Genomic DNA, 20,983 nt, shown 5'->3' on the forward strand with positions numbered 1-20,983 from the left:
TCGAATCCATGTAAGAGCGTTGCAATCATTACAAGAGATTATAAAAGCTTCGGCCGCAAGGGCTGTCAGTAAATTCCTTAGTTCTAACAACCTAAAACCTTAAACCTAGTTGAGTCGCAGCTTGAATACAGAAGACGAAAAAGATACGAAAAAGGTTTTGATTGATTTCGGACTGAACCTTATGAAAGGCTGCCTACGTACCCCTTTCGAGAATCAAGCCGAACGTAGTTCAAGAGTGAACCAAGAGACGAACTGCTTGTGCGGGTTCGTCTGGTAATCGGGTGCCAGTCATAGAAACATAGCATGTCGAGAATAATGCCTAAAAGTTTCTAAGTGCAGAGAGTTCTAAGTCTAAAAGAATTGTCCTTTTCCTCTTCAACCTCGAAGTCCTTATATACTCCTCCTAGAGACGGTTTTCTCTTTCCCTTTCTGCCCTCGGTCGAGTTTATTGCTTCGCGGAAATATTCCATTTTCCTTCGATCTTCGTGTTTATCTTTGGAAACTTCACATTTATCCTCCGAACTTGACATTTATCTTCTCTTGCAGAATAAAAGATAAACAGTCATAATGATTGGGCTCGATTTAGTATAAAATTGCAAGTGGGCTTCTAGCTGCGTTTTGGACCCTTTCGGGCCGTTTTCCTACTTAAGCGTTTTTAAAATTGACGTCGATTCCGAAGAAGGTTCAAATTTCTCGTATAGTGGAGGCAGTTCGAGGTGTTAAGTTAACTGTTGCAATTTTATACGATCAATTCGAACTTCATACGAGACAACAAGTTAATGCGGTTTTAAATCGTAAAGTTCCGATGGTGACTCTGATCGAGATGAAACAAGAGCATGTTCGATCCAATCCCGAAGGAGGGAGCTATGAGGACGGGACTGTGACAACACGATCGTTCCAGCTCAGCCATCCGACGAACTGGACTGGTCCAGCTCGGCGGATGGCCGAGCTGGTCGCGTGTTTGATCCAGCTCAGCCATCCGCCGAGCTGGACTGGTTCAGTTGGCGGATGGCCGAGCTGGTAGTGTTTGTCGATCCAGCTCGGCCATCCGCCGTGACCGATTTTGACCGCAACAGGCCCTTACAATGTTTGTAAATAACTTCCATCAGATAAACTCTCCTAACTCAATTGCATATAAACTAACATCAAATTTGGTTATACGGGAACAATTTTAACCAGCCAATAATCCTGGCTTCAAAACTTTGAAAAAGATTCTGATGAAGAAACTGAAATCACATGTCTTCTTTTCTTCTTGGCTAGACTAAATCTGAAAGTTCAGATTTTTAAATCAAAAGACAAATCTTTTATGATGGGAATGAATGACACACTTGGATAGATTGCACGATTGAAAGATTCTGGGTTGATTCGCGAGGATGTTTATGTAAATCTAAAACGTTTGGGTTTAAACTGAAAAGAACCAGAATGTCAGAGACCTGTCGTGCAAAAACATAGAAAGTCACCATTGGAGAGATCGATCTTTCTCTTTTCCGGATCTGGAGGTTGATGGCGATGGCAAGGATGAGCATGAGGCTTGATTTCGAGCATGACGACGTCGGTAGAGTAAGGCGACTGAAGATCTGGTAACGGAGAAGTATGCCGTGTGAAACTCGCGATGGTCTCGAACTCGACGTATACAGAGGTGAAAGGTGAAGCACATCCGTGAAAGGGATAAGCTTGACGGTGCTGATCTACATTCAAACGCGGTGGTGGACAGAAGAATAGAGCTCAGGTTCATGGCGAGTCGGATGCGGTTGCAGAAGATGACAAGTGAAGCTTGATACGAAGAAGAACTCGAAACTCGAATTCTTTAAGGTTGAACAAGAGAGGTTAAGTAAATTTTTTTCTTTCTTTGTTTTGTTCGATTGAAAACATTTTCTGAAGGTTTTACATCCTGTAAAGAGAGAGAAGAAATTAACATGGATATACATATATTGATATATTTTTGTAGAGATATAAAGAGAGAGAAAGAGGCATAAATACACATGTCTAAATCATAGGGGTATTTTGGTCTGAAAATGAATCATACAGTTTCACAAAAGTTCATTTTCTAGATTTGCAAATTACATTGTTTCCCTTGTATATGGAGTGCAATTTCTCATTATAAAAACTATAAAGGATTATGAATTGGTATCTGGTCAAAAGATTAATTTCTCAAAATCTTATTTACAATTGAGACATAAAATTAATTTTCAATAAAAGAAGAAATAAAATATATTTTAGGTATTCACACAATATGTGGAATGGGCTTTTATCTGAAAATCGTAAAGAGACTCATAGGTACAAAGATAGATTTTTAGCTTATTTGAGAAAATATTTTACAATCAGATGAAAGAATGAACTTGAAATTTATATCAAAAGGGAGAAATGAGGTATTAATTAAGTTGGCTCCAACCGGGGTTACCCATTCAATAACATCGTGGTTTTGGTTTCCCAAACCTGGGACTACCAAGCTAACAAAATATAGTAGCACACTTTGTGGAGCTCTGTTCAAAAATACGGAGGTATGAATTGGATGGTTTGAGATCAGTTATCTCTCATAAATGGTGAACTTCTGTAAGTTCAAGAAAAGGTACTTGTTCATTGTTGAAGCAGAGGGAATACTATACATGCGGAATATGTCAGGAACCACTGGGACATAAGCTCTGGCAGCATAGAAGAGGGCCATACTGTCCCTGATGACTATATGTTGATCACATAGAGTTATGCAGGTACCAAACGCAAGGTTGCTGTTGATCCGGGCTTTCTTATTTCAGGCAGGAAAAAAACCAAGGTCTCAAATGCAAATATCATAACTTCTCAGCAATTTCCGAAGTGCCAGGCCAAAGTGTTGTTTAATCTAAACTCCAAAGTGTTCCCTTCTGATAAATTTTCTATGCCAGAAGTCAGTCCTTCACTCCTTCCGATGTCATATGAACCCTCCTATCTACCTCTAGGGTGATCTTCTCAGGGTAGGATATACTTCATATAGTTTCATTACTTTTTTGGATTACATCGGATGCTAAAATTGATTTGTCTTTCGTTGCAGGTGATTTCTCAGTTGTACTATCTTGGGGGCAAGTACAAAGGAGATCTCTTCTGCCACTCAGGAGGAGACAGAGGCTTTGTCTTGACTGTTGATGGAGGGAAGGATAGATGTATCATCAAGGAGAAAGAGATCAAAATTCTCAAACTGAATGTGAAGACCTTGGACAAAGCAGGAATATCGACAGCATCATAAAATACCAACATGTTCATTGAGAGAGAAAAAAATTGAAGAAGAGTGTTTGTCACTAGTTTTGTTGTTTCTAATTGCTGATAAGTATTGATAGATTTTTTTTGGTAGGTTGCAGGAGACATGAGTCTCCTACTCTTTATTTACAACAAAAACAAAAGGTACAGGCAAACTTGCCGAGGTCTAGAAACCCCCTGAATATCCTCCAAAGAGATAGCACCAACACTATCAGACACAACCTCAAAAACATGCAAACCCAATGATAAAGAAGAAGCATAGTTAGCTAATCCATCTGCTAGACGATTAGCCTCCCTATACACATGCGACACCTTGACTAACCAGTCTCTTGATATGAAGCCATAGCACAAACGTACTAGGAATGACAGGGGATGAGAGTCGTTAATCCCTGTATGAAGAAAGCCCACCACACTCTCTGAGTCCATTTCCAGCTCTAACTGACGATATCCCCGGTCCCATGCTATACATAGACCGTAATATACTCCCCACAATTCTGCCAAAGGTGCTGAACAGATTCCAATATTAAAAGCAAAACCTCCCTGCCACACACCATACTCATCTCGCATAACACCCCCCGCAGTAGCAAGACCCTGATTACCTTTTGATGCTCCATCTGTATTTTAGTTTTATCCATCCATGCGCTGGTCTCCGCCATGATATCTGCATCCCCACACGTTCCCGAACTCGACTGCAATCACTAAGTTTGTCATGCGCTGCTAGCACTTCATGAGCTTTTTCTTTAAGAAACTTCACTCTGTCTCGACACTTTCCTTCGTCTCCAAAAACATAACCACATCTCCATTTCGAACACCACCAAGCCGTTAGAGCAAAAGTCATGGGCCATAGATTTCCAAGCTCTGCTTCTCTCTTCGCAAGGTTCTCAAAAAGCCATGGTAAAGAGTGGAAGCTGAAAGAAACGTTGTTGTCTACTCGGGGGGAGAAGTCGCGTCCACAACTCCGCAGCTGCTGGACAGTCCCGAAGCACATGAAGAATAGTTTCGTCTCCTCCCTTACACAAAGGACACTCACTGGTCTCACTCAAATGTCTGCGTTTACGTTCCACATTAGTCATGATCACCTGATGCGTTACCAACCATAGGAAAACACAGACCCGTTCTGGGGTCATCACACTCCACACCCGCTGATATAAAGCCTCCATGTTTGGCCGTGGCACCATGTTGCTTGTCAAGAAAGCATAGGCTGAGTTCACCGTGAACACACCATCTTTACTCTCTCCACACGACATTCTATCTCTGGCACCAGTTACTTCATCAATCACCACAGATGCCAATCTCAGACGATTGGACATCGACATATACGGTGCAATCTCTTCCTGTACCCAACCAGTTCCAGTTTTCCATACCTCCCGAACACGTACCTCCAATCTTTCTTCCAGAATATCCACCATACTCAACATAGCCAAAGGTTCATTAACCAGCCAATTATCTTTCCAGAACCGGATGCGGCAACCATCACCAAGAACCCAAGCCATTCCCGGAACAACCACCTCTCATAATCCCATCACTAGGCTCCTCCATGTCGACGACCACGTTCCCTTTTTTTCCAACCACGATGCGTCCTCTACTTATCCCACTCGAAACTTCTTCCTCAGTATATTGACCCAGAGTCCATCTTGCGTGTTTAACAACCTCCAACCCAACTTAGCTAATAAAGCAATATTCATCTCTCTAGCTAAGCGTATCCCAAGTCCACCTTCACTCTTTGGTTTACATATCTTCTCCCAAGAAAGCAGATGTTGTTTTCTATTTCCCTCGTGGCTACCCCAAAAGAAAGACCGAGCAATTTTGTCTAACTGGTCCAGAGTTGATACCGGAAGAGCTATGGTACTCATGGTATGTACTGGAATAGACGCAAGAACATACTTAGTCAGTGTAATCCTCCCTGCCAGGCTTAAGAACCTCCTCTTCCAACCAGCTAGTTTAGATGACACCTTTACAATAACTTCTCCAAACGTCTCCTTATTAATTCTTTTTTGCAACACAGGCATACCCAAATATTTTTCCAACTCTTTTGTTCCCTTAATTCCACTCTCACTGCTTATTAAACTCGCTAAATCCCGGTGCACATTCTCAGAGAAGAAGATTAGAGATTTTTCTAGACTTACTTTCTGCCCAGATGCTCCGCAGAATTTCTCCAACACTCTGCGAATCACTCGAATCTGCAAGACTGACGCGCCCGCAAACAAGATCAGGTCATCCGCAAAGCAAACATGTGACAAAGATGGCCCTCCCCGTGATAGCTTTATTGGCTTCCACTCCTTCTCAGCAATATGGCATAAACGCTCCATACATAGAACAAATAGATATGGAGACAGAGGGTCTCCCTGCCGAAGTCCACGCTGAGGCATAAACACTTCTGTCCTCTCCCCTTTCCACAGTAAACTCATTTCTGGATTCATCACGCATTGCATAATCCATTGGATCCATATCTCTGGTAACTTTGCTGCTTGGAGAATATCTTCCAAGAAATTCCATCAGATTCGATCATAAGCTTTTTCAAGGTCTAATTTAAGCAACATCCAGCCTCTACGTCCTTTCTTCCTCCTCATCGAGTGAACTGCTTCCTGGACCACTACAATGTTGTCCGTACTAAGCCTGCCTGGGATGAAACTCGCTTGTGCCGGACCAATAAGATTAGGCATAAGCTTCTTTAATCTCAGCACCATCGCTTTTGTTATTGTCTTGAACAAGACATTGCATAAGCTTATGGGGCAAAATTGCATTATTCTTTCGGGCTTGAGGACTTTCGGTATGAGAACCAACATTGGATCATTCATCCCTTTGGTAAGTATTCCTGATTCAAATAACCCCAGCACACACCTCGTGACCGACTCCCCCACTACTTCCCACGAGTCCTGGTAGAAGACAGGTTGAAAACCATCCGGTCCTGGGGCCTTGAACTTACCCATAGATCGAACCGAAGTCTCCATATCCTCAGAGCAAACGGTTTGTTTAAAATCTCCTTCTCATCTCTCGTGAAAGCAGTAAAGCCCTGCTGCGGAAGTTTCTCTGTGTTCATATTGAGATCCTCCGTTGAATACAATCTTCTATAATAAGCTATTGCTAGCTTTTCCAATTCTTCTGACTGATCTATCCAACGACCATCTTCATCCTTCAGCATCTCAATTTTATTTCTCTTACTTCGAACAATTGTACTCGTATGGTAGTAGTTTGTATTCCTATCACCAAGCACTACCCATTTCTCACATGATTTCTGATACCATAGAACCTCCTCCTGTTCCAAAACAACATCAAATTCTTTCTGTAAAGCCGCTTCCCTCCCCAACAAGGCATCTGTCGGGTTTCTCTCCAGCTCCTCTTGAATTCCCTTAATATCATTCATTAACTTTTCTTTCCGTTGTTTCAGATCTCCAAATACCTCTTTGTTCCACTTTTTAAGCTTCACTTTCAACAACGCAAGAGCCTCAGGAGTACGCATTTCCCGGTTCCAAGATGCCGAGAGTAGGTCTTTGAAACCTTCATGTTTAAGCCATGCCGCTTCAAAACGAAAAGGTCTCCTCTTAGGATTACCTCTCCTTTCAGGTTCTAGCTGCACATAAATTGGTGTGTGGTCTGACGCTAAACGGAAGATGCGAGACCACCGCCTCCTGCCACCTTACCCGTGTCTGGGCACTACACAAGACCCTGTCCAACCTTCTAGCAACAAAATTCCGAGTATATTTACCTCTTCTCCATGTGAATGTGCTTCCTCTTAAACCCATATCAACCAACGCAAGTTCATTTATCCACTCACCGAACGCCAAGGAGTCTGGTGAAAGTCTACCATTGCCTCCTGACCTCTCATCCAACCTCAAGATAGTATTAAAATCTCCTCCTATCAATACCGGCTCAGCGATATTTTCGATCACCCGCTTCAACTGTCCCCACAACCCACTTCGACGACTGACTGTAGGCGCAGCATAGACCGCAATAAGGTGAATAACTTCCATTCCAATTTCCACCCGTGCATGGACAAACTGTTCTGACGATTCCACAACCGTTAGGACACCATCATTATTCCTCCACAATAGCTAAATGCCGCCACTCTGTCCAACGGCATCCACCCGAAAAGAATTATCAAAACCTAAGCTCTGATAGATCTTCATCGCTTTATCCCCTCCCGCATGGGTCTCGAATAGCGCAAGAAAGTCTGTGTCGAACTTCTTCAAAATATATCGCATAGAACATCTGAAATTGGGTTTATTTGCCCCCCGGCAATTCCAGAATATGCAATTCATCATTCTTATAATGATACAGTCTAAGTGAACTACCGGGTGCCCTGTTAATAACATTTAATGACCTTAAATATCAGCGGCCGTTTTGTAATTTTAATTTCTGAGAAATGTGATTATCCGCTAGCTCGGAAATTACATCCGAGGGATTTGATTTTTTTCCACCTACAATCTATTCTATTAACATAGAAGACACAACTTATATTCACTCATAAGTGATTTTTTAAAAAATTGGATCTTTTTAAAAAAATCATATTTATTTATTTCTATTTAACATGTTGGCATCATTAAGATATCACATCTTATATAATCAACACATATAATAACTTAAAATATTTTTCATTTTATTTTTGTTATAAAAATTCTATTGAATAAAATCTAACAAAATTTTACAAATAAATAATATTTTTATATAATAATGCATTTATTAATTTGGTAAATAGTAGTATGATTTTATTCAAATCAATGTTAATTATATTTTATTATATAAAAAACATTTATGATATTTTCATAAACTTTATAGTTATAGTATATATTATACTAAATTTGAAATTATATTATTATGTAATAAAAATTTTATAAAAAATTAAAATGTATAAAAAATATCTATATATTAACAATGGCAAAGAAAAACTTAAAAAACAAAATTATAAAATTATATTATATATAGCATTAAAATTCAAATCATATATATATATATTTTTAATGATTATATCAAAATTATACATGTATAACATAGGCAGAAGAAAATAATCGACAATAAAAAAAAGAAAAGGGTATAGTCTTTGTTAGATTTAGAAACATACATATGTTTTTTTTCCCAAAAAGAAAATCAGTTCCTATAATTTTTCCTTGTGAGAACAAGATAAATTAATTACTAATTAGTAATGATCCATTTGATATTGACATACTATATTGACCCATTTATAAGATGTATATTGTTTTAATAGATAAGAAGATTTCTATATCAGGTAAATCCCAATTTAAATTTATATATGTTTGCATTACATTACATAAAAAATTATGTTCTAATATTATACCTCCAAATCTAACATATTAAAATCAAAAATAAAATTTTATTTAATACTCAATCGTTTATTTTATCATTTCTATAAATATCTTTTACTAAATGCTTAAATATTAGTGGATGTGAATATAGATCCATTTATTAGTTCTAATAATATATAAGGAATTATAAAATAATTTTCAAATTTTTTGAACTTTCCATATATTAGTTTGTCAAATAATAAACACAATCCAACAAAAAATATATATAATAAGAAGCAACAAATACATGTGAGTTTAAAATACTTAATTGAATAAAATAAACAAACTATAAAATCTAAGCATTTGAAAAATAATATAAATAATTAAATATATATATATATATACATATAAAATTAAAACAAACACACGCATGGTCGTGCGGAATGCGGATCAAGCTCAAGTTTGTATTAAAAATGTAATTTTCTTTTTGTGTTCAATGAATTTTTTCCCATCAAATTGCTGATCTATTACTCGACCAATGTAATAAAATTCCTAGTGAAAATTGTATCTAGGAAATAATCAAAAGAAACATTTTCCAACCGGAGAAGATAAATAATAGAAAAATCATTGAATCAACACGTCTTTTAGCTCTATTGAAAACCTCAACCATGCTCCTGGATCTTGAATCATTGTGATTAGCTCTCTGGAGTCAGTCCCATAAAACTGGCACGTCGACGTTTGTACACTCCATATAGCGCTTCAAGTTCTGAATGTAAGGATGATATCCTTGTTCTTTGTTTTTTGGCTCCCAAAAGTTATATTTCCCCTCTGGAATTCTTCCATGTCCATCCACAACCATTGAAGAGTGCGTCATGTGTTCATGAGCCATAGATCATACAAATCTCTGAGATTATGATTTGTAAAGAAAGTTGTTTAACTTCTGGTATATCTTTCCGTTTGCTGTTAACTTCAAACCATGCATGGCATTATGATTCCGCATGTCGAACAGTTTTCAATGAGTCCATGTTTAATTTTTTGGACAATTTTTCATTCGTTATTTTTCAAATATAGCAGATAATCCAAGAATATAAATTTCTATCCAAATCTAGGTTTTCAATACCGTTCTTTCGCCAAAAGAGAAAATATATATCCCTGTATTGACTTGAGGAGAGAAAATCAAGGGTGGTGTAGGAGTTGCTGCTATAGACCATTTTTTTATTGTTGGTGGACATTTAAAAATTGCATGATTGATAGTTTTATTTTCAGTTTTCACATCTAGAACAATAATTATCATATTGCATATGACAATGGACAAGATTAATAGTAACAACTAGATGTCCCGATACCGTTTGCCATATACGATGATGTATTTTTTTTTTACGGTGCTTTGTCCTTTCATTCTCTGCAAAGATTTGAAGTTTTGCAATAAAAGTTTATTGTCAGATGTCAACAAATCATTATGTGAATAAAGACCAAGAAATATTTAAGAGGAGATCCATAGTATTATACAAAGACGACCCTGAGATTCAAGATTCTTGCTCAGACAAAAGTAAAAAAGAAACAATGGTGCAAGAGAGTCTCTGTAGATAACATACTGGTGAAGCTCATATTTTGAACTACATTCATTTGACGTAATAAGGAAGGTCAAGAACGTAGAGGAGAAAGTAAGCCCAAGTCACACCAGAGATCCCTCCGAAGAAGAACCCTCCCGTGAATTTTGCCCATCCCTCAGCTGTCTGAAGCTGATCGGGCTGCTTCTTCCGCCCAGTCAACGTCAAACTCGGAGCAATCGAAGGCTCTCCTTCCTTGAACGAAGAGATTCCGTAGATAGTGAGGCACATGCTGAGGATGACTACAAGCCCAGCGGCGGCTAAGGAGCCGGCAGAACCAGCGTAAGCAGTGTTCCTTAATGGGCCAGCTTTGACGAATGGGCCCACTAAGAGGAAACCATGTGCCAAGCCCACTTCGACACCACGGAGGAGAGGGTTGACGGCGGTGCGGTAAGCCGGGAGGTTGGAAAGATACCACGCAATCAATGGGCTTGACGTTACAGGAGTCTCCAAACTTCCGATGAATGGATCGCCGTTGATTGGTTGGACCACTTGAAATGTTGGCTGCCAAATTATACTTGTCAGATTATTTGCATTCTAAGTTTTTTTGATCGATATATCTATGTATATATGGAGCATATAACTTTTCATTGCATATATCAAGAGGGCAACTTACTATTATCTTATAATATTAATTCTGTAGAAGAGGTTCTGCAGAGTTATAAAAAAATTGTGATACCTTGTTATGGCTACTGAACCCTAACAAATCATCTAGATATGAATAAAATGTTGCTTTTCCTAATTTTTTTAAGACATCATATCGCATGATTGATAATTAGTATTGAAATCTGCACGAGTAATTTGTAGATTTGGCACATAATCTGATCTGCATCGTGTCGGATTGTTAACTTAAAAGATAAATACCTTGTCGGACTGAACAGCTCGGACGGTGAAGGAAGAGATTCTCTTGGTCGGATATACGCCGAAAGAAGGGCCGGAGATTCCCTTAGGGACGGCTAGACGCCTAGCAATTGAAGTGGAGGATAAGCTGCTCCTTAGCTGGCTCGCCATTGGAGATGCACTTGCTGCCATTGTTTTTGAGAAACAAAAATCAAAACGACTTCAGTATGTGATGAAGAAATAAGCAAATCTACGAGACTTAAGATTGCATATGCCGATGTGGCATGATGAGGATCTGGTTCGTGAGATTTTGTGGCGCTTAGTTATACATGTGTTTTACTTATCTGATTCTCATTGGATGTTATCTTATCCTCTTTGAGACAACATTTTCATATATTTTTTTTATCATTGTAAGAAATAATTATTATTATTATTTTTTTTTTGTAAAAAATATTAAAATTTGTTTTTATTAATAGAAATAGAAACGTCATAATTCATGGTATTATACTCCACAAGACTCAACAACACTGCTCCAGGTGTAAAGACTAATCCCTCACTGTCTTCACTCGCTGTTGTCATCATCTTCCTCACTGTCTTCCAACTTGACATGGTTCATGTTCCTCTCTGGAGGAGGGAGCCCATCATCTTCATCCTCCTCCTCATCTTCTTCTTCACTGTCTTCCGATATGATATGGTTCATGTTCCTCTCAAGAGGAGGGAGGCCATCATCATCATCATCATCCTCAGATTCATCACCTTTTTTCCTAACATGTTCTTTGAGGGGAGCTGGTTGTTTTGAGATCTGAGTTTGCTGAGTAAGCCAAGAATTTTGCACTGATATGATCTCAGCACTATTCCCGCATATTGACTTTGAAGTTTGAATGGAATTTATTGACAAAAAAAAGAAATAATTATTTACCTAAACACTAAATAAAGTTGTTTGATATTCAAATTTGTTTTTTGACTGTTAAGAAAATTGATAACTGTAAAAATATCTCATTCGAATATGATATGTCTATAATCGAGTCCCTAACATGAGACAAGTTTGTTTTAAAAAAAATTAATTTTATTTTTTTATATTATATAATAAATATATATTATTTACTGATAATTAAAATATAGTTATTCATCTATCACAAATAACTATGCAAATATGTGAATCAAGTACAACAATCAAACAACATAATGATTTCCACAAAGAAAATTTAAAAAATATATTTATGTTATGTAGTCTTATTTTATATTCTGTAAATAATGTAATACAATATTATACATTATTTTTTTAAGAATTGAGAAATACATATAATATCTTATCCGAATTAAAAAATCTAGTAATTATGAAAATTTTATAGAAGATTAAGGAGGAGGTGAAAGCAACATTATTTATGGTGCATCCGAGAAAAGCCATAGGACCTGATGGTATGACAGCTTTATTTTTCTAACAATCTTTGTCTCTTATCAAGATGGATGTTGTGAATATGGTTAATGAGTTTTGAATGTGTTGTAGCCCTGAAATCCGTGGTTCAACCAGAGTCTCACCAAACCTCCCAAACCGACCATCTAGGAGAAACCAGCGACCGAGGTTCAGTCCAAGGCGTATATCTCCACAACCAGAATAACTTTCAACATGAAACAATTTTTATTGGATTCTACACTCACGAAGGAGTCCAGCAAAATTGGAATCGAGCCAAAATATTAATGGAGCAAGAAGTTATAAATTTTACAAGTCACACGTTTCTCAGCCCGTCCATCTGCGAGTACCCGACTTTAGAAGCAGATTCAAGTCCAAGGAAGGAGCGGCCTGAACCAAAGCCCATCATAGGATTCAATAGGGATCTCTCATCTTTCCAACAAGCCCAATATCAGGAGAAATGGCCACGGAATTATGAAGTTATGATCTAATCTCCAAAACCGGCCAAACCAGTTCTACACTTGCCTCAATTGGAAGCTAGCCGGTTCAATCAGCTTCAAACAAGACATTGGCGATCAGGAGATCATTTCAACCAATCAGGAGATATTCTAGGAGTCCAGGAGGAGTTCTGCAAGTTCATACCATGCACCAGCAACCATTGGATCAGGAGGATCCTCATTTACTTCAACTTGCCTTATTTGGAGTCTCAAGCATTAAAACTCCAACAGCTCTTTTTCCTTCAGATTAGGCACGACCTCAGCACATTCCAAACCATCAAGAAGGTTCCCAGGAATCTTAGTTATCCCCTCAAACCGTCCAGATACAAGGAGAACACCATCTACATTCATTTGGCCAAGATTCTCACCATAAAGCCTCCAACAGCTAGTTTTCATGGAGCCATCAATTCCTTTGCTTCCAAATTTATTATTTCGATTATATTTCTTTCCTTATGTCATTTTATGACTGTTAGAGAGTCCCAATAGTCGAGCCTATAAAGCTCAATTATTTTGTCTTTGTAAATCACCTTGAACTTTTATGAATAAAAATACAGTTTTTCTAGTTTTGTCAAAACTATTGTTCTAAGTCTTTTGAGTGTGTGAGAAACAGCTCCAGAGCAACCAAGCTTATCAAAGATCCCTTCCATAGATCTTTGTGGTGTCTATCAATCCATTTCGTCCATCCCAACCACTGGCCAAGCTTGAGAGAGTTACACAACCAGCAAGCAAAGCTCCATCTCATTCCACTTCAACCATCATTTGATCAAGCTGAGAGTGTTACACAACCAGCAGCTTGATTCCATCCTATCCTTTGTTTATTTATCTTGTTTAATATCATTATCATCATCATCTCATTAGTTTTCATAATTGTTTCTGTTTGCATGATAAAACTCTAAAAACTCATAAAAATCGGTTCTCTTTGTTTTCAGGTTTAAACCTTGGTTCCACCATTCTATCCATTCGTGGGTTACCCCCCCCCCCCCCCCCCCTGTGCCTACAACATTTTGGTATCAGAGCTGAAGTTCCTGAATCAGGTTATATCTATCCTTGCATCATATTTCAATTTTTTGCATTTGTTTCCATTTATAAAAAAAAAAAAAAAAAACAGTTTTTGCATTGTTATTGTTGTTCTTAAGAAAAGAAAACTAAAGAAGAAGGAGTTGTCTAGTTTGATCCACGAAATTCTTTTGAAATACTTGTCTAGTTGTTTGCATTCATTCCCCCAGCTCCACTTGTCATATTTAGATTTTGTGCATTCATTTAAAAAAAAAACTGCATTTCCATATTTGTTTCTTGCATTGAAAAGTTAAAAAAAAAAGAGCATAGCATTTTATTAATTTCGTGCATACCATATTTTTTTCATAATTTTTTTTTATTTGCATTAAAAAAAAATCATTCAGATTAGTTTATATCATTTTGGGTTCAAGTATACATATTTGTTTCCATTTTCGGTTACTTGCATAAGAAAATTCAAAAAAAAATCAGTGTTAGTTCTCTTTACATATTTTCTTTTCACTTGTGTTAATTGTCATTCCATATTGATTCATTTCGTTTTTGCATTGAGAAAACCAAAAGAAAAATTATTTTAGCATAGTTTATTTCATTTCGGTTCATAATTGCAATTTTTTTTGTTTCATTTTAGTTAGCTTGCATTTTTGGTTCATATTTTGATTCGACCAGAACTTTCCATACCTTCACTTGATCTTTGAGAGTGTTTTCAGGAAGCCATGGTAGGAACTAGGAAAAACACACAGCCAAAGTCAGATGGCCAAACAAAACCAACAGTTGACAGCTTTGCAAGAGATCAATGTCGGATTGCTCAGTTGAGGAAAAGAAACAAGGCACGAGTCCAACGTCCACAGCAAGGAGAAAGGAGATTTGGAGACGCACCAGAGGCTGTCTATGTCGAGCCCAAGCCACCAGATCCTTCAAGGATCAATCAACATCCAACTTCTCAAACCCATACTCATCATGTTGCTAATTCTCGGTTTGAATATAACTCTTTTGCTGATAAAGTTAAACTCTTTACATTTTCAGGAAAAAGAGGTTATCTAATATGGGAGAGGAACCTTGATGAATGGTTTCACTACAACAACATCTTGAAGGAAGAAAGGCTTGCTTATGCCATTGATCAACTTAGAGATGATGCCTTTAAATGGTGGGTACAAGAAGAAGATGATAGATGGTATTACAAGGAGCCAACTATCAAAACGTGGAGAGATCTTAAGGAACTCATGAGATATGAGTTTGCACCAAAGTATACAAGTGCTGAAATCCAGGAAATATACCCAAGGAGGTATCCAACTCATGGTTCCAAAGAAGCAAGAAAAGTTGTACCAAAAGAAGGCCATAGAAGCTTGATCCGCCAAGACCAGATTCGGCCAAACCAGAGGCCCATGGTTTTCTATGATCAATACCAACCTTATAAGGTCCCAAAGGCCATGGAGAAGAAGAACCTTGTCAGCCAAGACACACTGGCCAGACACAAAGAAAAATCAGACAAACCGATTTTTCAAGAGAAGGCCAAGGTAAGTCCTATACTTGATAAATTTGTTTATAAATCATCTCCCACTGGTATGAGTCACTTGTATTTGTCCAAGGATGTTAAGACAGGTCCTGAGGTTGAGAAAGACACGATCTCCACATCTTTGTTGGAATCAAAAGTTGTCCATGATTTAATTCTAAGAGACAAGGAGATTGTAAACCAAAAGAAAGAAGAGCCATCAAGCCAATGTAAGTCTTCTAACTCTGAGGATTTAAAATATCAGACATGTTATAGATGTCATAAGAAAGGACACTATGCTGTAGTTTGTCCTACTAAGCAAGCATTGATAGAAACATCACTAGAAAAGAAAACAGAATTATCTACTAAAAGTGATAGTTTTATTCAATCTAATTTATTGGTTCCAAATTCTTGCGTAATGCACTTATCTTTGTCAAAGGGTGATGTAACAGGAACTAAGGAGCATGAATTAAAAGGAGAGGAGCCACCAGGCGCCACACCTATGATGGACAAGAAGATGGTTCAAGACACGATGCAGTCCATGTTGCTTAAAGAAGCAAAACCAGTAAATGAAGTATCATACCAAGGTAAGTGTCTAACACCACCTAGAGATACTAGTACCTGACGTGTGTGTTCTTGATGTAGGGAGTAAAAATGAAAGCTATCTGCTTACTGAAGTTCCACAGAAGGAACCAGACCATAAGCTCAGTCATGAACCTCCTCACAAGTGGAAACCAAAATCTAAACAATGGATTGTTCAAATTCCAAAACCTATGGTAAGATTCATGTTAGCTCAGCATGTTCTTAATATTTCCATGATAGATATAATGCACTTGCTTTTTGTCCAGAGTGTTGAGACTATTTCAGGTTGCCAAGAAGAAAGCTTCAAAGAAATCCCACCAGATTATCTTACGTTGCTAGGAGAATCAACTCCAAGGAATATCAGAAACGTGGCCACCAAAACTTTGAAAGACAATCCACTCCAGAAGATAAGAAATGACCATGTCAAGAGCAGAGGCATGATTCATTCCTATTTTCTCAAAGGAGAACCACTTGATACACAATCCATTCCCAAACCGAAACAATCCCAAAGTAAGGCTCTAGAATCTCAAAAGAGAATGAAAGCTGACTTGCCCTATCTTGGTGCAGGTTATATAGTTTCGAGGTCGAAACCTTGTCAAGAGGGAGGGGATGTTGTAGCCCTGAAATCCGTGGTTCAACAAGAGTCTCACCAAACCTCCCAAACCGACAATCTAGGAGGTACCAGCGACCGAGGTTCAGTCCAAGGCGTATATCTCCACAACCAGAAGTACTTTCAACATGAAACCAATTTTATTGGATTCTACACTCAAGAAGGAATCCATCCCAATTGGAATCGAGCCAAAATATTAACGGAGCAAGAAGTTATAAATTTTACAAGTCCAAAGTTTCTCAGCCCGTCCATCTGCGAGTACCCGACTTTAGAAGCAGATTCAAGTCCAAGGAAGGAGCGGCCTGAACCAAAGACCATCATAGGATTCAATAAGGATCTCTCATATTTCCAACAAGCCCAATATCAGCATAAAATGCCACGTAATTATGAAGTTATGATCCAATCTCCAAAACCGGCCAAACCAGTTCTACACTTGTCTCAATTGGAAGCTAGCCGGTTCAATCAGCTTCAAACCAGACATTGGCGATCAGGAGATCATTTCAACCAATCAGGAGATATTCTAGGAGTCCAGGAGGAGTTCTGCAAGTTCATACCATGCACCAGGAACCATTGGATCAGGAGGATCCTCATTTACTTCAACTTGCCTTATTTGGAGTCTCAAGCATTAAAACACCAACAGCTCTTTTTCCTTCAGATTAGGCACGACCTCAGCACATTCCAAACCATCAAGAAGGTTCCTAGGAAGCTTATTTATCCCCTCAAACCGTCCAGATACAAGGAGAACACCATCTACATTCATTTGGCCAAGATTCTCACCATAAAGCCTCCAACATCTAGTTTTCATGGAGCCATCAATTCCTTTGCTTCCAAGTTTATTATTTCGATTTTATTTATTTCCTTATGTCATTTTATGACTGTTAGAGAGTCCCAGTAGTCGAGCCTATAAAGCTCAATTAGTTTGTCTTTGTAAATCACCTTGAACTTTTATGAATGAAAATACAGTTTTTCTAGTTTTGTCAAAACTATTGTTCTAAGTCTTTTGAGTGTGTGAGAAACAGCTCAAGAGAAACCAGGCTTATCAAAGATCACTTCCATAGATCTTTGTGGTGTCTATCAATCCATTTCGTCCATCCCAACCACTTGCCAAGCTTGAGAGAGTTACACAACCAGCAAGCAAAGCTCCATCTCATTCCACTTCAACCATCATTTGATCAAGCTGAGAGTGTTACACAACCAGCAGCTTGATTCCATCCTATCCTTTGTTTATTTATCTTGTTTTATTATCATTATCATCATCATCTCATTAGTTTTCATAATTGTTTCTGTTTGCATGATAAAACTCTAAAAACTTATAAAAATCGGTTCTCTTTGTTTTCAGGTTTAAACCTTGGTTCCACCATTCTATCTATTCGTGAGTTCTGCAAGTTCATACCATGCACCAGGAACCATTGGATCAGGAGGATCCTCATTTACTTCAACTTGCCTTATTTGGAGTCTCAAGCATTAAAACACCAACAGCTCTTTTTCCTTCAGATTAGGCACGACCTCAGCACATTCCAAACCATCAAGAAGGTTCCTAGGAAGCTTATTTATCCCCTCAAACCGTCCAGATACAAGGAGAACACCATCTACATTCATTTGGCCAAGATTCTCACCATAAAGCCTCCAACAGCTAGTTTTCATGGAGCCATCAATTCCTTTGCTTCCAAGTTTATTATTTCGATTTTATTTATTTCCTTATGTCATTTTATGACTGTTAGAGAGTCCCAGTAGTCGAGCCTATAAAGCTCAATTAGTTTGTCTTTGTAAATCACCTTGAACTTTTATGAATGAAAATACAGTTTTTCTAGTTTTGTCAAAACTATTGTTCTAAGTCTTTTGAGTGTGTGAGAAACAGCTCAAGAGAAACCAGGCTTATCAAAGATCACTTCCATAGATCTTTGTGGTGTCTATCAATCCATTTCGTCCATCCCAACCACTTTCCAAGCTTGAGAGAGTTACACAACCAGCAAGCAAAGCTCCATCTCATTCCACTTCAACCATCATTTGATCAAGCTGAGAGTGTTACACAACCAGCAGCTTGATTCCATCCTATCCTTTGTTTATTTATCTTGTTTTATTATCATTATCATCATCATCTCATTAGTTTTCATAATTGTTTCTGTTTGCATGATAAAACTCTAAAAACTTATAAAAATCGGTTCTCTTTGTTTTCAGGTTTAAACCTTGGTTCCACCATTCTATCTATTCGTGGGTTACCCCCCCCCCCCCCCCCCCCCCCCCTCCCTGTGCCTACAACAGAATGTCAGGTTCCTTTGATTAACAACTAAATATAACAAATATTATTTTCTCATCTCTAAAACAATTAGGCCAACTCATATGACGAAATTGAGGCCAATTAGTATATGTAATGTGAGATATTAAATTATATCAAAAAAAATTGTGTCCACGGCTAAAGAATTACTCCCAAAAATAATTTTGGAGACGCAGTCTGCATTTGTCTCGGGACGGTTAATTTTCAGATAATATTGTAATTGCTCAAGAGATGTTTCATGGGATACATACAAATAATTCATGTAAGGAAAAATATTTAGCAATCAAAACGAATATGAATAAGGACTACAACAAAGTAGAATGACCTTTTATATGTGGGTCTTTTTGAAAATGGGTTTCTCTCCAGTATGGGTTTCATGGATGATAAATGTATTTCGTAGGTCAAATATAAGGTATTAATAAATGGATAACCAAAAAGACATATTTGTTCAAAAAATTCCCAAAAATTGGTTCGAGACGAGGAGATCATTATCATCATATATGTTCTTTTTATGTATGTAAGCTCTTATTGCAAATAACTGGAAGGTGGAAAGAGAAAATACTTAACATGGCTAAAGAGAGCCAAAGAAAGATCGGAAATCTCTCATCTATTATTTGCAGATGGTTTTTTTTTTTTTTGTAAAGCGAATAGACAATAACGTAGGTCATTTTAAAGTTACTCAAAGATTATGGAGCGCATCGGAACAAGAAATTGATTTATTGAAATCATACATACAGTTTGGACATAAGGTTCCAGAATTTACGCAAGGGTAGCTGCAACAATTTCTTGGGATTAACATTGTAAGGGGGATGGAAAATTATCCAGTGGAGAGCCTTGACGGATCCAAGACACAAATATTTGGTTATCTTAACAAAAGAATAAACAACAAAGTGAACAGCTGGTGGTATCATTCAAATTACCCTAAAGAGTGACTTTTACTCTTTCAAATAAGAGGTTCAGTTGTAGTATTTAGGGATCAAATCCACAGAGACTCTAGGATTACACAATAGATTTGTAGTTTTTGAAGTAAAGATAGACATAGATGATGTTAAGCAGTAAAAATGGAAGGTTGTTTATAAGTTATCAAGACGAGGGAAATAGCTAGATTCAGGTAAATTCTCAGGTACGATAGGTATGCAAACTTATTAGGTTATCAGAGATTTATTAACATTGATTGTTCTCGAACTCAAACTTAGGTTATAATCTATCAACTCTAGTTTGTATAGATTATCTAATGTCTAGATCTAAGATTTCAACTTCCGTTTGTTAATCTTAAGAAAGTGTCGATCGATATACTTTATAAGTGTCGATCGATACACCTTTCAAAACGCCGATTGATACACCTGTCAGAGTGTCAATCGATGTTTTTTTTCTAGAAAGGTTTAGGGAATGGGTTTGATGTGTTCTCTAATCGCCTAGACCAACTTTCGTGTTCACCTAGTAAATTAGATCATACTAGTTTAATTTCAGGCAACATACCAAGCTCCCGTTTGCACCAATCAATCCTAAGATCTAAGTTATGGGTGATCAAGCCTGGACTTAGCAGTAAACACAACTACATGAAGAACTGATTAATTCACCCTATCAACAGTTCATATCAGCAAACCATAAATCAATCATTGAAGAACCTAAATCTAACAACAAGACTACTCATGCATATTCATAAGAAACATTATGATGGTCTGAATAATACTACAATAGAATAAAATGAAAAGTAAACAGAGTAGAGTAAGAAACAAAGGGAGTTCAAGATCTTCTCTGGGATGGTGTTCAGATCTCTCTCTCCAATCCTGAGCTCTCTCTCTCTCTCTCTCTCTCTCTCTCTCTCTCTCTCTCTCTCTCTCTCTCTCTCTCTCTCTCTCTCTCTCTCTCTCTCTCTCTCTCTCTCTCTCTCTCTCTCTCTCTCTCTCTCGCTCTCTCTCTAAAGGTATCAAGTGTGCCTCTCCTCTAACAAAGCGTAAAATAAGTTTCTCTTTAACACAATAGAAAACCCTAATAAATAGCCTAACAAGTAGCCAGAGACTTGTGGTACAATATCTTGGAATTTCTGAGCAAAACTTGTGATTTCCTTAAATCATCATTAAATTCGCGAATTGCTCGATGTCTATCGACACTTCAAGAGCTTTCTTCAAAGCTCCATATGACTAAAAGCTCCAAATTTGTCCAATGGGTACCTGAACCTGTAAG

The 20,983-nt window shown here is 37.7% G+C and overlaps 3 protein-coding genes across 3 annotated transcripts; 1 reads left to right on the top strand and 2 right to left on the bottom strand.

The window, feature by feature from the left end:
* Window positions 1-6,386: 6,386 nt before the first annotated feature.
* On the bottom strand, window positions 6,387-7,199 carry LOC106423326. The gene is made up of 3 exons (XM_013864105.1): window positions 6,870-7,199; window positions 6,479-6,799; window positions 6,387-6,428 (listed from the first exon to the last, which is right to left on the bottom strand). The coding sequence occupies exons 1-3, from the start codon at window positions 7,197-7,199 to the stop codon at window positions 6,387-6,389; spliced, it is 693 nt and encodes a 230-aa protein (XP_013719559.1).
* Window positions 7,200-9,928: 2,729 nt separating this feature from the next.
* Window positions 9,929-11,380, bottom strand: LOC111201397 (photosystem I reaction center subunit XI, chloroplastic-like). The gene is made up of 2 exons (XM_022693155.2): window positions 10,943-11,380; window positions 9,929-10,582 (listed from the first exon to the last, which is right to left on the bottom strand). Exons 1-2 carry the CDS (start codon window positions 11,108-11,110, stop codon window positions 10,091-10,093), a joined length of 660 nt encoding a protein of 219 aa, XP_022548876.1. The 5' UTR covers window positions 11,111-11,380; the 3' UTR covers window positions 9,929-10,090.
* A 113-nt stretch (window positions 11,381-11,493) lies between these two features.
* LOC125607864 lies at window positions 11,494-18,331 on the top strand. The gene is made up of 3 exons (XM_048777320.1): window positions 11,494-11,733; window positions 12,271-12,337; window positions 12,426-18,331. Exon 3 carries the CDS (start codon window positions 14,554-14,556, stop codon window positions 15,952-15,954), a length of 1,401 nt encoding a protein of 466 aa, XP_048633277.1. The 5' UTR covers window positions 11,494-11,733; window positions 12,271-12,337; window positions 12,426-14,553; the 3' UTR covers window positions 15,955-18,331.
* The last annotated feature ends 2,652 nt before the right edge of the window (window positions 18,332-20,983 follow it).

The sequence above is a fragment of the Brassica napus genome, chromosome A4 (genome assembly GCF_020379485.1).
Source record: "Brassica napus cultivar Da-Ae chromosome A4, Da-Ae, whole genome shotgun sequence".
NCBI lineage: Eukaryota > Viridiplantae > Streptophyta > Magnoliopsida > Brassicales > Brassicaceae > Brassica > Brassica napus.

Coding starts and splice junctions, on each gene's coding strand:
- LOC106423326 (XM_013864105.1), bottom strand. CDS start 7,199: ATGGAAGTTATTCACCTTATTGCGGTCTATGCTGCGCCTACAGTCAGT. Junction 6,800..6,869: donor TGTGTAGTGCCCAGACACGG/GTAAGGTGGCAG, acceptor ATTTATGTGCAG/CTAGAACCTGAAAGGAGAGG. Junction 6,429..6,478: donor TTGTTTTGGAACAGGAGGAG/GTTCTATGGTAT, acceptor GCTTGGTGATAG/GAATACAAACTACTACCATA.
- LOC111201397 (XM_022693155.2), bottom strand. CDS start 11,110: ATGGCAGCAAGTGCATCTCCAATGGCGAGCCAGCTAAGGAGCAGCTTA. Junction 10,583..10,942: donor GAGCTGTTCAGTCCGACAAG/GTATTTATCTTT, acceptor ATAATTTGGCAG/CCAACATTTCAAGTGGTCCA.
- LOC125607864 (XM_048777320.1), top strand. CDS start 14,554: ATGGTAGGAACTAGGAAAAACACACAGCCAAAGTCAGATGGCCAAACA.